The sequence below is a fragment of the Dioscorea cayenensis genome, chromosome 7, assembly GCF_009730915.1.
Source record: "Dioscorea cayenensis subsp. rotundata cultivar TDr96_F1 chromosome 7, TDr96_F1_v2_PseudoChromosome.rev07_lg8_w22 25.fasta, whole genome shotgun sequence".
In the NCBI taxonomy this organism is placed as follows: Eukaryota; Viridiplantae; Streptophyta; class Magnoliopsida; order Dioscoreales; family Dioscoreaceae; genus Dioscorea; species Dioscorea cayenensis.
Window position 1 is genome coordinate 17,554,803 of NC_052477.1, and position 16,244 is coordinate 17,571,046.

Consider the following 16,244-nt stretch of genomic DNA (forward strand, 5'->3'; position numbering starts at 1 on the left):
CCCTAGCCGCACTCGCCCCAAAAGATAGGCACAAGATTGGAAGAAGCTCCCCAAATAAAACTCTCTAAGCAGTATTTATAGGGCTAAAATCGGGCATCCACATGGGTGTGTGGAATTTCCACATGGCCGTGTGGATTTCCAGGTTTTGTTTCCTATGCGCTATAAACAGTAACTGCTATAGTGATTTTGCTACAACAAACTACTACAGTACTTCACCAAAATGCTCCCGAATTCACTTTCTTCATTGAGGCCACATGATTGGGCACACATCCATCCGGTAGATCATGTCGCGTCCTCAATTAAACCACATTGACGAAGCTCTTATCAATGTTGCACAAGTCAGAATATATGAGTATGACTGTCTTTGTGTCTCTCCACTTTGTATATTCACTTGAGCATAATAGAGGTTGGCACACACCCATATGTATATAAGCACAACTTGTGTCTTGACCCTTGTTCGATCCAAGAATTTCATCAACAATCACGTCCATGATCTAATTTTGCTTCCTTTCTTCCAAACTTGTCTCCACAACCCTAAATGCACAAAAGAACACAAATACACATGAATGAGCTATAAAATTTGATAAAAGTAATGCTCAATGTAAGAAAAGTATACTTCATATTACTTATACACAAGCACTTATCATTGGTATCTCTTCCTTGGATATAACATTTATGTGACCCTGCAACCATATATGCGACTGTGCACTTTCAAAAGTTTCTAATCTACTGTTCCTGTTATCACCTCGATCTCTACCTCTACCAACTCCTATGGTAGTGTCTATTATACTACTTTCACTTCCAGCCAAAATAGTGCTTCACTACCTGCTCCGGTCAAAACATGACACTCCCTTTTTGTAGTGGTTAGTCTGTCCACACCCGGAACAAACCACCTGGTACATTTATGGATAACATTTATTGTTAAACTCTTGCCTAAATATCTCTCAAATAACTCCTTAATCACCTCTGATTCTCTTCACAGATTTCACCAGGTCAAGGTATTCATGGTGAGCATTGTAGTCACCAATGGTAGTCTATCCTCTAGAGTACATTCAATCAAATCTATGACATCCTTTATTTTTTCCCATTAAGCCTCATCTTCCCTTAGATCTAATATTCCACTAAACTCTATGACTCTGAACTTGCGTATCCTCCCATAATTGCAATTAAATGTAAGTCCCACTTAGACTTGAACCTAGGCTCCCCTCAACCTAGGCTCACCAATAGCTACGGGTGTATTAAATGCATTATAATATCCTACATACTCCTTACTAAATGCATAGTCAGTACACTCATTCCCACTAGATATCATATCCTACAACTAATATTAATAATGCCAATGATAATAACATGTGAAATCATCTAATTTAAGGAATGCCAATGATAATAACATGTAGGCAATCATACAATAACATACAATTAAAAACATACACGCAATTATATCAAATTAAATAATATGCACATACAAATAATATGCACAATTGATCATGTCAATCTAAAATTCACAAATCATTACATAATCTATGCCACCATTAATTATTCAATTTGATTTATTAGGGCTCGCTTGACCTAGCTAAGTATGTCTGATGGTCTAATGGTTATATTTCTCTCCCAATGCATATGCTATCGTCACCTATATGGGCATGCATCCCAATCTCATTAATCTCAAATATTATTATCGTCACCTTATATGGACACAGTACCATGATACCCTATCATCACCTATATGGATAGGTGCAAGGAAGATCACAACACACAACATAATTATTATTTTTTATTTTATTTTAGGCCAAAGAACATACCTAAACAAGGCAAGCACTACTCATCCACTATTTTCTTATTATGACATATCTCACACCATAACAACAAATTGATCTCGCTCTATCATATATATATATATATATACATATAAAGTAAGCTCTCAATCCAAAATAAATTCATCATATATATATTCACATGGCAAAACATGCATCCACATAGCTCGATTCAATAATTCAATCATATATATATATATATTAACACAATCAAACATGCAATCTCATATAAGCATAAAGAAAGCACTTACAACAATTTCTCAATCCAATAATCGAAACAGATCTATAAATTAACATGATCAAACATAGATTTCCGTACAAAGCAATCACCCAAGCAACAACCATACAACTACAATCAAGTATAAGCAAGTACTTACCTCTTATCCAATGATAAACCTAAGTTTGCGCACCCTCTACTTCACCCTTATCTTGCTCTTATTAACCGATGTTGAACATCAATAGATCTAACCCTCTAGATGGGGAACATTGACAGCTTTGTGAGGAAAGTAAGAGAATAGATTTAGGGTTAAGAATATATCTATATATAGATATTTGTTTATTTCACATTAATCCCTAGGATTTGCTTTGATTCCATATAATTCCATCTTATCCCTTTTTATATTAACCCTTAACGTTTAGTTTATTTTTGTTTCAATCTACCGTAACTAATTAATAACTATTTAAAATTTCATTACTCAATAATTAAATTATTTTAATATAAATATGGGCAATAGAAAAATTTTTAATTGTGAATCTAGTTAGGGTTTGTTTTTTAAAAAATTTTTGGGAGCTTTACATCTGCTTTTTCAAGTTGTGAGTCGATTGTATTCATTAATGATGAAAAGGCCAAATTGGTCCCTTTAATGTTGTTAATGTCTCCATTCTTCCCTTAGGTTTGCTTCTTGTTTATTACATTATGCAAGTATAAATTTACACTCCTAGTTGAGCACTTATCTATTCCTTTAGCAATTTCAGGTATTACTGAGCAAGTATGATTTTTTCCCCGAGTTAGTATTTTCTTGAATTGACAGTAATTTGTTCCTTTCTATTATGTGTAATTTATTCCTTTCTAGACTTAGGTTTGCTTATAAGTGTATGTTATGTATGTATGTGCACATACTTAAAATATTTGAAAGACAATAATTAATTCCATATCTTGAATTGACTTTCTTAAATATAGTTGTTGTTGTTGTTGCTCTTTTGCATGGAATTTTGATTGTTTTGCATTTTCTTTCTATTGCAAATCATATGGCTTCTTGGGATGCCAACTTTATTAACTACCATCATGGAGGGAAATTGGTTAGAGATGGAGATTTTAGATATGACAATGGAACAATGGTGGAATTTGTTGTGGACACAGATATGCTTTGTTATTAGGACTTCATAGGAGATCTTAAGAAGCTAGGTTATGATATTAAAAAGGTAGTGAGTTTATTCTTAATAGACAAGGAGGAAAAATTGAAGGAGATTTGTGATGATGAGGGGGTGATGGCCTTAGTTGCAAAATTGAGGAGTACTTGCAAAGAAGACTTCCATGAGGAGTTTTTAGATGTTAAATATGGAAAAACCATGCCAAATGTCCTATTATCTGATTCTAAAAATGATGTTGACTTGATTTGGAGAAGAACAATAAGAGGGAGTGTTATGAAGATGATGAGAATATGCTTGCAAATGAGTAGATTATTAACTATAGTTCAGATGTTGATAAAGAAAGGAAAATGCTAGGGATCAAGTCACAAAATATATTAAATTGATGGAAACAATAACTAAGAATGCTGATCATAGTGATAATGAGGATGAGGATGAAGGAAGGACCTATGAAGGTTGAAAACTTCCTAAAAATGAAGGTATAGCACATGTAATTGACAATGAAAGGTTAGTGGCTATGAATCTAATTACATTGACTCCTTAGATCCCGGACATTATGTGGACACTAGCGGGAGTTTTGACACAGATGATACAGTGAGGCACATGTCAAGTAACAACTTTTTTATCCTTAGCAAGCCTATCAAAAAATTTTAGACTTGATCATAGGTTTAAAGAACTGAAAATGTTCAAGAATCAGCTTGTTGACTTCTCAATCCAAAAAGGGATTTGAGTTCAAGTATGTAAACAATGATGCAAAGTGGGTAAGAGCTAGATGTTCTGCAAAGGATTGTGTTTGGATAATTCTATGTTCATGGTGCAGTACAAAAAAAAGTATGTTGCCAAACATTATGTCTCTGAACATTCATGCATTCTTAGAGCCAATAAGAACAAAAGGGGCATAGCTTCTATAGTTGCTAGGAGATTTGGAGATATTATATCTTGTATGCCTTGAATTTTAGCCCAAATATTAAATGACAATGGTGAGGAAGGATCTAGGAGTATTCATTATTGACAAGGTTTGCAGGAATGTTAAGAGGTTGGCAATTGGGAGAATTGAACAACAGTTTATAGAAGATTTTGGGGTGTTGAATAATTATGTTTCTTCTCAGAATATTCGCACTTTTTAATTATTGTTCTCTCCCCTTATTTCAATTCTAAATAAAATTGTTTTTATGTTTCTTCTCATAATATCAATAACCCAAATGCCAACTATTGGCAAGAGAATAAGTTGGAGACCTCCATCTCTACAAAGAAACAAAGCTTTGACCTTTTTTGTTCTTTCAACATTGATCCTGGTGAAATGATATTGGAAATAGCTATTTGTTTTCTGAATATTACTAGTATGTTTGTTTGTTTTTTGTTGTTAGTTTCTAGCAGGTCTTACTTTCGCAGTTTAACTACTAGTCAATTGTATTGTTTTTTTTTAAATTTTATGTATTTAGTATGGTTTATCAGTTAGCTTGTTGCTCCTAATCTAGTTCCTTCATTATATTTTAGTTTTGCTTTTTTGTAACTACTATTTTTTTTAATTTAATAAAATTATAATTTATCTATTTTTATGATAAATAAATAAAGAGGGGGAGCATTAAACATATGCGTGTTGAAAATTTCTTTCATTGGCTAGGATTTGATAGGAAGAAAGAGCACAGATGAGAGAAGTGACCTGAATGGGAAACGGTTATTATTATAGACGTTAATTTCCAATGGAATTGCATTTTGGTATAATTTTATTTTATGTAACCGTCTTCATGCTCCTGATCCTCCTCCTCCTCCTCCTTCTTTTTAACGTCTATAATTAGGCCAAACTGTTGTTATTATTATAGACGTTAATTTCCAATGGTTATTATTTATAAATTGTCATTTCATCATTAGGCCAATAATTTAACCTCATTTAAATACATTACATTTTATTTTTTAATAACAGATTTGTATATATATATATATATATATCTATATATGTAATTTTAAATATATAAAAATTTAACCAAGATAATCCAAACTTGAATATAAACCAATCCTATATCTCTTCATAAAATTTTTAAAAATTTTATATTTAATTATAACATTTAACAGTATATATTTTTATAAAAAATATGGATAAGATACACGGTCAAACCGTTAATCTTAGGCAGTGGCGGAACCAGAACTTACCGGTAGGGAAGCTGAAGTGAAAGTGTAAAATAATTATCAAATAAAATAATTATCTACAGTAAAAATAGTTCAATAATATACATTTAGTGAAAACCAAGAACATTAACTATAATTTCAACTACTATTGTTGTCATGATGTATCTAACTAAAAAAACAACTATGTTCAACAAGACAACTAAACAATCATTCATTCACTCTAACATGTATATTATTATATTATAACAACTAATTCATATTTGCCATGCCCACATAATCAACTTAATTTTTTTAAAAATTATTAAATTGTTTTTATAAATTTTATTAATATTATTCAGAAACTTTTATTGAAAATTTAAAATTTGAATGCCACATTATCAACTTAATTTTTTTTTCTTAAATTTTTATAAAATTTAAAATTTTGGCAACTTTTTGAAAATAAGAAAACTTGTTAATTTATTAAAAGTATCAAAAACTTAACACTGTAACCCATTATCAACTTAATTTTTTTAATTATTAAATTATTTTATAAATTTTATTAATATTATTCATAAATTTTTATTGAAAATTTGAAATTTCAATGCCTCATTATCAATTTAATTTTTTCCTTCAATTTTTTTAAAATTTAAGCAACTTGTTGAAAATAAGAAAACTTGCTTTTTAATTAGTAAAAGTATCAAAAACTTAATATTGCAACCGATTATCAACTTAATTTTTTAATTATTAATTTATTTTTATAAATTTTTATTAATATTATTCATAAATTTTTATTAAAAATTTGAAATTTCAATGCCTCATTATCAATTTAATTTTTTCCTTAAATTTTTTTTAAAATTTAAGCAACTTGTTGAAAATAAGAAAACTTGTTTTTAATTAGTAAAAGTATCAAAAACTTAATATTGCAACCCATTATAAAATTAATTTTTTAATTATTAATTTATTTTTTATAAATTTTATTAATATTATTCATAAATTTTTATTGAAAATTTGAAATTTCAATGCGTCATTATCAATTTAATTTTTTCCTTTAATTCTTTTTAAAATTTTTAAAATTTTCAATAATTTTTTTAAAAAAAAAAAAACTTGTTTTTAATTATCAAAAACTCAACATTACAACCCATGGGAATTTGAACCAGGTGGGCTCTAATCATCAAATTCTCATCAACCACTCAAATACATTGACATTACATAATAATTAAATATAAACAAAACATTATCTAACATTAATATATATATATAAAAATCATGAGAAAAAATAGAAACTTATCAATAATAGGTGTTTTAAAAAAAAACAAGGGAGTCCAATATAGTATGCATGATGAATAATGAAAATAATTATTTATTCTGATTATAAAATATATAAATAAATTTTAAAAAATATAAATGAAAAAATACATAAAAGACTTTGGATTAACCAGTCAAAATAAAATTATTCATGGGACCAAGAAATAATTTAACCCACTAAATAAAATACCACATCATATCAACCCAACACCTCTCTAACTTCAACTTCTTCTTCTTCTTCGCTGGAACCCAATGGGTCAATCCTCAAGCAATCGAAGAAGAACAGGGTATTACCACCAAAACCCGCCCTCCGTCTTCTCTCCATCCTCCCACCCTCCTCTTCCTCCTCCCCCTCCTGCTACTCCTCCTCCGCCTCCTCCTCCTCCTCCTCCTCCTCCTGCTCCTGCTCCTGCTTCCTATCCCTACTGCGCTCCGCAGCCGGCATCCAGCTATGGCCCCCCGATCCGATACTACAACCCCTTCATCGGCCGATCTGGCTACCCGGCGTACCTTCCGGGCGCCCAAGGCACCAGCTGGTGGCCTTCTGGGTCTGCTTCGGGTCCTTCATCGCCTTGGATCATGCCCCCTCCTCAGCCGCCTCCGCCCCCTTATGTGGAGCACCAGAAGGCCAAGACCATCAAGAATGATGTCAATCTCCACAAGGACACGATCCAGCTTGAGCCGGATGTGCACAGCCCCGATCACCAGCTTGTCTCGTTTACCTATGATTCCTTGGTCGATGGAAGGTAATTGATTCTTGATTTCTCTGGTTTTGATTCTTATGGTTGGATTTGGGGTTTCTTTTGGTATTTGTTGTTCATGTTGTTTGGGGATTTAGGTCTATGATCTTTTGTGCGTTTTTCGGGAATTGGTTGGTTTCATGTTTGATAATTGACTGCTTCTTTATTTTATTGTGCGTTGCGCTAATTAGGGCAGAGAATTGAGGAGTAAAATCTGATAAATGTGTTGTTGGAAGGCATTTGAGGATATTTTGCTCTCATTCTATTGACAATTTTGGTAGATTAGTTCTCTCATCTTTATTGTTTTTGCTGCCTCTAAGCTATATGAACATGGTTCGATGTTGGCTCATCTAGGTTTAAAAAAAAATGGAGAAACAGGTTGAAGTTTGTTAGGAAAACTATGGTGCCTTTAAAACTGAGCATTTTGTCATTGAGGCAATCAATTGAATAATAATACTTTTTCTTATGCATATAAAGGCCCTTGTACTTGTCTATTCAAAATTGCAATTTTGTGTTCACTATAATGAATAATGTACTGTTTTTTCTTTTTTAAAAAAAAAGGTGTATTTAATGTTGTTGCCCATGGTCGTCCTGTTGAATTTAGCTTTGGTCTTATGGTCAATTTATGGTTTTATTCTGAGAAAAGTAAACCTGCAAGCATGACCACAACTAATTCAATAATCAGATTAATTTTCTTTTGAGGTATAAGAATTCATCGTGTTACCCTTTCCAGATCATTCTTCCCCTTGTTTAACAATTGTGTGCTGAACCTACTAGTTACACTAATTTAAACTCTAGAGCAATAGGGGAAAATTATGTTTTGAGGATATTTGACCATTGCAGATGGCCATGATGGATTATACTGCCTGAGTTTGAAATATAGCCGTATAGGAATTACCTCCATCATTTTTGGAACTAGTTCATCTGCTATAATAATGAGGATCAGAGGTTTAAGAAGTCGCAATGCAATCCATTCTTTATTAATGTTTGGTTGGCTTTTGGTAGTGTGATTTCTGTAAATTTTTTTTTTTTTTTTGGTAGCTTCAGTGAGTTTCTTCTCATTTAGAAATCTATTGTAGACTTATCAAGCCTTGGGTGCACTAAATAATCATGGAGGAAGTATATAGCTGTTGAAAAAGTGAAATGTATTATTTTATTTACTATACTTTCAATTCTTTTTCCAATCAAATAGTGGTGTGGAACTCATCTAACTCCTAGCACCTTGAGGAAATTAGACTATTTCAAATGACCATGATTAGTAACTGGTGGCGTAATTTCTGCCATCTAGTATCTCTTGTGTTGTTGGTGCAAATATTTTTCTAAGAAATTGAGGGACTTGACATAAATAGTCAGAGCAACGATACCCTTCATTCAATTGGGAAATCAAGCTACTCAACTTAAATCTCACAATGACTACTTGATCATCTAATTTCAACTACTCGTTTAAGTTGTGGTTAGCTTTCACACAGATCTTTCTGCAAAATATATAAATTTTGAAATAAAGCTTAAAGTCTTGACAAAAACCTCAGGTAGAGTATATAAACACATTGCCCGATTGAGACCACATGCCCTAAAAGTTCTTCTTTGACCTTATTTACTTACCTTCACTTGCACTAATTGGTTTACATTGGTCTAAATTGGTTTTGTTAGTCATACATCAACCATGAGTAATCCCTTATTCTTGATAAGGGAAGTTTATGTGCTCTTCTAATGGCATTGGCACACTTTCATATGAATAGATCCTTCTCTTTCCTATTTGAACTTGTTATGGTTATCAAATTGGGCATTATTGCTTTGTAATAAATTTACCATAAAGGACTGAGTCAGTTTTATGATTGCACCTCTAATTGTCATTCAAGTCTGATCTAAGGAAAATATTGGTCCCTTGAAAGTGCAATTTCTCATGTTGTGAGACTTGGAACTTACAGAGCTAGAATTGTGAATTTTATGTTCCATCCCTTATATCATAATTGTGCTAAAAAATTATGTACTAAAAAATGGTAAACATCATCCAAAATCCCCCAAGTGCAATAATAAGGTTGTGCGGGGACAGTATAAGGGTTATGCTATTTGATGTAATAATTGAGAGTTGCATTTTTATGTTGAGGGCCCATATGGAAAAGATCACTAGCTTGCCCTTCAATCCAAATAGCACAGGATATCAGAAATCCCTTGTGAACTAGCAATGACTGCCTCAAATTGCGTGATACTCATGAGCATTGATGGTTAATAGGTGAATCACCTCATCAATCTTCTTGAGAAGTTTGGGATCAGACTGGTTTGAAGGAGTAGAGGATTCTATTTGTTGGATGATCCACATCTCCCTTCTGTTGGTAATAAGCACACTGAACTATGCATTTAGGTAAGAACCATTAGAACCTGTACCATTGGTGAAACTGTAGAATCAAGCTTTACCTTTGAGCTAATATATTCCATCATGCTGCCTCCTCCAGAGAGGAGGTACACTGCCAAAAACCCATCTTTCCATTCTTTTCCTTCTTTTCCACATTCCCATATTGCCAATAAAGAGAAACTGTGGGGACATAAATTAAGGATTATATCAACTTGTTCTGACCTTCCTATGCTAACAAAAAGTAATTGTATTGATAGTTTTTAAGTTTTGAATTAGTTGTTAATTGTTTCTGGCAAAGCTGCTTTATAGTCAGATGGTGATTTTTGGTTTTCTGCAATATACCCCTATTTGCTAGAATCCTCTGAAATCAGCCATGGTTGAACAATTTTGTGGCTGACTGGTTAATTTATGGCTAAATTGCAATGTAAGGACAAAAAATTTGGAAAAGCTTCTTGACAAGGTTAGAGTGTATAATTCTGAAAGTTAAAGGCATTATAAAAACTTTTATTCAACTTATATGCATGAAATTCAAGACTATCTGATAGATAATGAAAATCTGATTAGAATAAACTTTTGGAATTGTGTTTTGTCTAGTTATTGGATTCCGGGAAGTAATTAAGATATTGAGGAGGGTTGTTGTATTTCTTAACTTGAAATGGTGTTTAAGGAATTATACCCAACAGTTATTCTCTATCAACCATTTCAACTAATTTTTTTTTTTACTTTGTTATGACAGTGTCACCATCTTTTACTTTGCCAAGGAAGGTGCTGATTGCACTTTCTCCCCAATATATCCTGATATCTACATGCCTGTAAATGTACCTTTCCAAAAGGCTGTACATCAGAAATTCTGTCAGCCTTCAGGATCTGGAATTGATTTAGGGTTCTTCGAATCTGATGATCTCTCAAAGCCTTCATCTGACGATGTGTTCCCATTGGTTATCTATGCTGAGGCTTCCCCACAACCTCCTCCTGAAGAAACCAGCCATTCTAAACCTGCTTCACGTGCACAGATTACTCTTGCCGTCATTGAAAGGAAAGCTGATGGGGCCTTTCTAGTGAAGGTGGTAAAGCAAATTTTGTGGATTGATGGTCAGCGTTATGAACTACAAGAGATTTTTGGCATAGGAAGTTCAGTTGAGACTGGAATTGATGGTAATGATGATGAGAATGATGATGATATTGGGAAGGAATGCGTAATTTGCTTGTCTGAGCCAAGGGACACTGCGGTGCTGCCTTGCAGGCATATGGTAAAGACTGCTACTGCCTCTTTTTGCGCTCATTTTACTTTTTCTTAGCAAAACAATCATATGGTCACCATTTTCTCTCTTGCATGCAAGTTTGAAAGCATCAAGCTTAGATAACTTTGTTGTATTTTCAGTGTATGTGCAGTGAATGTGCAAAAGCATTGAGGTTGCAATCAAACAAGTGTCCAATATGCCGCCAACCAGTTGAGAAACTAATGGAGATTAAGGTGAAGAGGACGTTTGAACAATGATACAAATTGGGCAGCTTCTTTTGTATCTTTTGCAGTTACCTGTGCATATAAATACTTGTCTTTTAAAAAAAAAAAAGTTGGGTTCTTGCTAGATTGCTGTATATTTATAATATAAAGGCATTTTAAAGAGTTCAAAATCATCTTGTGAGATGACTCAATGTTTTTGCCTCCGTTGAGGGCAATAACTATTGTTCATAAAGATTTATATTCTTTGGTTGTTTATCATCAGTCCTTGCTTTTCATTTGAAATGTCTTCTTTTGAATTTGTCGCACTTTTAGGGCTTGCATAATCTGAATGCAGTCATATTGCAAAATTGTGAACCATATTATGTTTTTTACTTTTTGGCAGCCTTACATTGAAATTTAGAGTACTTTCAAGTTTCAACACGGTAGCATTATTTATTGGTGTATGTATAGGTAGACGTTGCCAACTGAACGGGAACCAAACCGTACATCAAAAATCGGAACCGAAAAAACCGAAAATGGCCTAAAACCGAAATCGGAACCAGAATTTTCATATAAGGTTCGGTTCCGGTTTAAAAATTTAAAAACCGTGGAATTGGTGGTTCAAATTGTTGGTTTCAAGTGGTTTCACTTGAATCAAAAGATTCAAAAATATCAAATTCCTTAATTATATATATATATATATATATATATTATATAAAATAATGTTATGATTTATGATATCTGATTAAGTTTGATCGTTTGAGACTTTGAGATGTGTGAAATGTCTGATTAGGTTAGGTCTGAAATTGAATCATCTAATTAGGTTAGGTCTGAACATTTGAATTAAACCAATTGATTAGGTTTTTATTTTATTGATTTGTTCTCTCTTTTGGCCGGCCCTCTCTTGAATACTTGAAAACCCTAAATCCCCTCCGATGAAACCCTAATCCTAGATCTTTATCTGAGGGCGGCAGGACGAATCGATCTATAGATGTGGAAGCCCGACCTGATGGTGGAGAAGGTAGGGAGGAGCAACTTGAGTGGCAGCGAGATGGCCGGGAGTTCATCTTTGATGGATTAATGGAGACGGTTCTTCCGTAGCTCGATCTTGGATATCTTTGACGTGATAGAGAAGGCGATCATGGTTGCTGCCTTCGATCATTTCTGATTTTTGAGGAGTTCCTTCTGAGACGGGATGGAATTACTGTGATTTTCTTCGCTCATCGGACGGTGGAGGTGAACGGCATAGCAATAAATAAATAAATAAATAAATAGACTGAACTGTTTGAACCGTCAAATTGAAACCGTTGAACCAAACTGGAACCGAACTTTGCCTGGACAGTTCGGTTCAGGTTCAAAGTTTTTTGGAACTAGAACTGGCGGTTCTTGAACCGTGGCCATTTCTATGTATGGGTACCTCTTGCCTAAGGTAGAGCAAGAGAGAAATAAATAATCTAAATAATTTTAAGTTTTATTAATCAGAAAATTTAATTTTAGTGTCATTTAAAATTTATACCATCCTTTTTTTTTGTTAGGTAACTAACAATATGAAACTGGCATTTGCGGCACGGATTTCATGCAAGGGTAAAATGCTATCTAAACAAATGTTTTTTTTTTAATATTTCTTTGGTTAAGCAGGGATTATTATATAATTAGATTTCCTTGTGAAAAAACAAATCATAACATGGAATTAGTCAAGGCCGGCGTAGTCATTGTTTAGATGGTATATGTGTACGTGTACATAATATTTTCTAATATAATAGAATGGTATATGTTGTGTTTACTGAGTATAATCAAAATTTTATTGAATTTCTGAACTCAATTTCGAGAAAGAATAAATAAACGAAATTTTTGTTGTTTTGAACTTGCAGCAGTGATAGTGTAATTGGGGCTGGTAATAAAGGGTTTGATCTCTTCCAAAGTATATTTAGGGATTTGGAGTACATATAGGGTGACCTATCCATTTTTTGTTTTTGTTTTTTTGTTTTTGTTTTTTTTGTTTTTGAGAAAAGTGGATAACTTACATATATGAAAAAAAATTAAATGGAATTACAAAGGCCAATAGAAAAAAGGATAGCAAAGACAAACAACAGATATGAATCCAAAAAAAAAGTGGAGAACAAAACACAAAAGACTACAAACGGAGAAAATGCACTACATGACTCAAAAAAGAAGAAAGAAAAGAAAAGAAAAACACAAGATCAAGATGACATGTGGGAGCCCTTTATGAGTTAGAAACACACAGTTCAAGCTGGGTCTCTTGAGTTACCAACGAATTCTTAACAAAGTTGAGGCTTCTTTTAATTATTAGGCATCTCCTCAAGCTTGGTCTTTTTTGCGATTGGAGCTGCATTTACCCAAGTAATAAGCAAATAATTAATTTTACAAATAATAGAAAGATGAGAAAGCATTGTGCTATTGAAAATAAGATTTTCTTTCTAGCCAAATAGACCAGCAAATTAGCTAAGTGAGAAGGTTCGTAAGGCCATGTAAATTTGAAATGTAGTTTTCTCATGAAGACCAAATCTCTCTCAATGTAGAAGGAATGTTTAGGATATTGAACATGCTAGCGAAATGCTAGCATATCCTAGTAGTAAACTAGCAGGTTACCAGTAGGTGGTCCACTATCTCTTCTGTCTCGTGGCAAAGTAAACAAGTAGTCGTTGAGATTCCATTACAACCAAGCTTAGCTAAGATATCCATGGTTAGAATTTTCACTCTCACGCAAGCCAATTAAAGACTTTAATTTTAAGAGGGCAAGCACCTTTCCACATAGGTTTACCAAGGGGACACTACACCCCACCATCATTCAAAAAAGTGTAAAAGGATTTAACCGTAAAGGTCTCATTTGAGCTCCACCTCCAAGATATTAAGTTTAATTTTTCATATATCATTGAGTTGATATGACCTAGGTATGGAAGAAGGTTATTATTGAGGACGACAGGTTGCATCAGCAGAAGATCATAAATAGTAATGAAGGGGTTCTGTCCTCTACAAAAATTTCTTGCCAGATGTCTTTGGTTCATTTCCCCTCTAGCCACTTATCAAGTCAGAGTATGGTAGTTTTGCCATCCTTTAACACTGAATAGACCCCTTTGAGAAAAGCAGTCGGTAATTTAGAATGCCTTTCCAAAAAAATGATTTTCTATTTGGATAGGTGTGAAGAAGCAATTCTATACACTCTAAGTAGTTGTGAGACCACTGGTGACCAACACCATGTCCTTTTGAAGCAGAGTTTCCACAACCATTTGCGAAAGAGGGCTTAATTGAAATCCTATAAGTTTATTACTCCCCATCTTCTCTAATCTCTAGATTTGCAAATTTGTGATCAAGAAATGAGCCGACACTTTAAATGAGTAAGATTTTTGCCATTCTAAAGGAAGTCCATCCGGATTCGATTAATGTCTTAACTGACCTAAACTAGTAGTATGAATATTGGCATCCAGTACATGGGGATTGCAGAGAGCACTGAGTTGATCAACATCAGTCTTCCCCTAGTAGACATATAATGGACCTTCCAGGAGGTGAAATGTTTCCTAATCACTTGTGTGAGAGTTATTTAGTCTTGGTATCAAGGGCTTCAACTTGAAATTGGAATACCGAAGTAAGTAACCAAGAGTTGTGCTGCCAGACAATTAAGTGTACTTGTGCATTCTAGGTTGAGAAGAGTGCCATGCTTAGTGGGATATAGACCGCTTTTAAGAAAGTTGATGGGCAAACATAAAATGCCTTTGACGAGTGTACTTGTGCAATAAGTTTAAAAAACCTTAGATATTCAATATTTCTGGTTGTATTTAAGAGCAAATCATCAACATATTGTAGATGGCACATCTTCCTAAACATTCCAAGCGGGACTCCAAATAAGGCTATGGATGCTAGAGTGTGATAAAACATGGCACTAAGCAGATCCACCACCAAGACAAAAAGGAGAGGAAATAATGGGTCACCTTGCCTGAGACCCCATTGTTATCGAACATACCTAGTTGGGGTCCATTGATCAAGATTTTTGCCTTAGAGGTACTAAGAATCTTTGAAATCCAATCGAGTCCATCAGTTTTTAAAACCTTGTGAAGCAAGGACTTCTTTAAGAAATTCCCAGATCCACCATGTCAAAGGCTTTGGAGAAGTCAACTTTGAGAATGTGTCCATCTATTTAACGTTTCTTAACACTGAAATTTGTTGCTATATAGCTATGATGGGGTCAACTATTGCATCCATGATTCTACTAAGTCAACTCTGCTAAAATCTTGGGGAAAATTTTTCAAGGAGGAGTTGATCAAGCTAATTAGTTGATAGTGCGCTATTTCAAGGGCTTAAGATTTTTTGGGATAAGAGCAACAGAAGTCCTCTCCCCAATAGAAGTCCTCTCATAGGCATATTTAAAATTGAGTTGGATGATTGTCAAGTGTTTTTGGAAGAACAACATCTAGAACCCATCTAGAATTGGAGCTTTGTCTCCCCCTAGGTCAAAAGTGGCTTTTTTAATCTCAACCAATGTAAATGGGGCTTCTACCACAACAAGGTTAAGGATAACCTTGTGTTCAAATAGCCTAGGCTAGTTGGCTTTGAAGCAAAAATCTTATTTACTATTGAATAGGTTGCGAAAAAATTAGTAAAGGCTATATCAATCCTAAAATCACCCTCCACAGTTGTACCATCTTTCCACATCCAAGGAATGATGTTGCTATTCCTACAGTTATTCAGCATTGTATGGAAAATTTCTGTATTTGCATCTCCTTTTTTGAGCCACATTGATCTCGATCTTTGTTTCCAATATACTTCCTCTTGGCAGAGTGTGGAAGATAGATTTTCATGAATGTTCACTTCTTTCTAGTTCTTCAGGGGACAATTGTCTCAATTCTTTGAAGGTATCTCGGGAACCCAATTTGAGGAGCACGTTTTTTTTTTGTTAAGGGATCGATCCAAAATTCTCTTTTGCCCACTTGAGTAGTTTGAGTTTTAAGTGGGTTAGCTCTTTAGAGAAGATAAAAGCATCACCACCAAAGAAGGTCTATGAATTCCATGATTCTTTAATTAAGTTACTTAAAACCATTTGTTGTCTCCCATACCAGTTCGTACCTAAATTGTCAAGGACTGAGGGTGTGAGGGCCCTC

General features: G+C 33.8%; 1 protein-coding gene across 1 annotated transcript; it reads left to right on the forward strand.

Moving 5' to 3' along the window:
- Positions 1-6,813: 6,813 nt before the first annotated feature.
- Positions 6,814-11,426, forward strand: LOC120264266 (probable E3 ubiquitin-protein ligase LUL4). Its single transcript, XM_039272066.1, has 3 exons — positions 6,814-7,339; positions 10,423-10,936; positions 11,068-11,426. The coding sequence occupies exons 1-3, from the start codon at positions 6,846-6,848 to the stop codon at positions 11,182-11,184; spliced, it is 1,125 nt and encodes a 374-aa protein (XP_039128000.1). The 5' UTR covers positions 6,814-6,845; the 3' UTR covers positions 11,185-11,426.
- Positions 11,427-16,244: the final 4,818 nt, after the last annotated feature.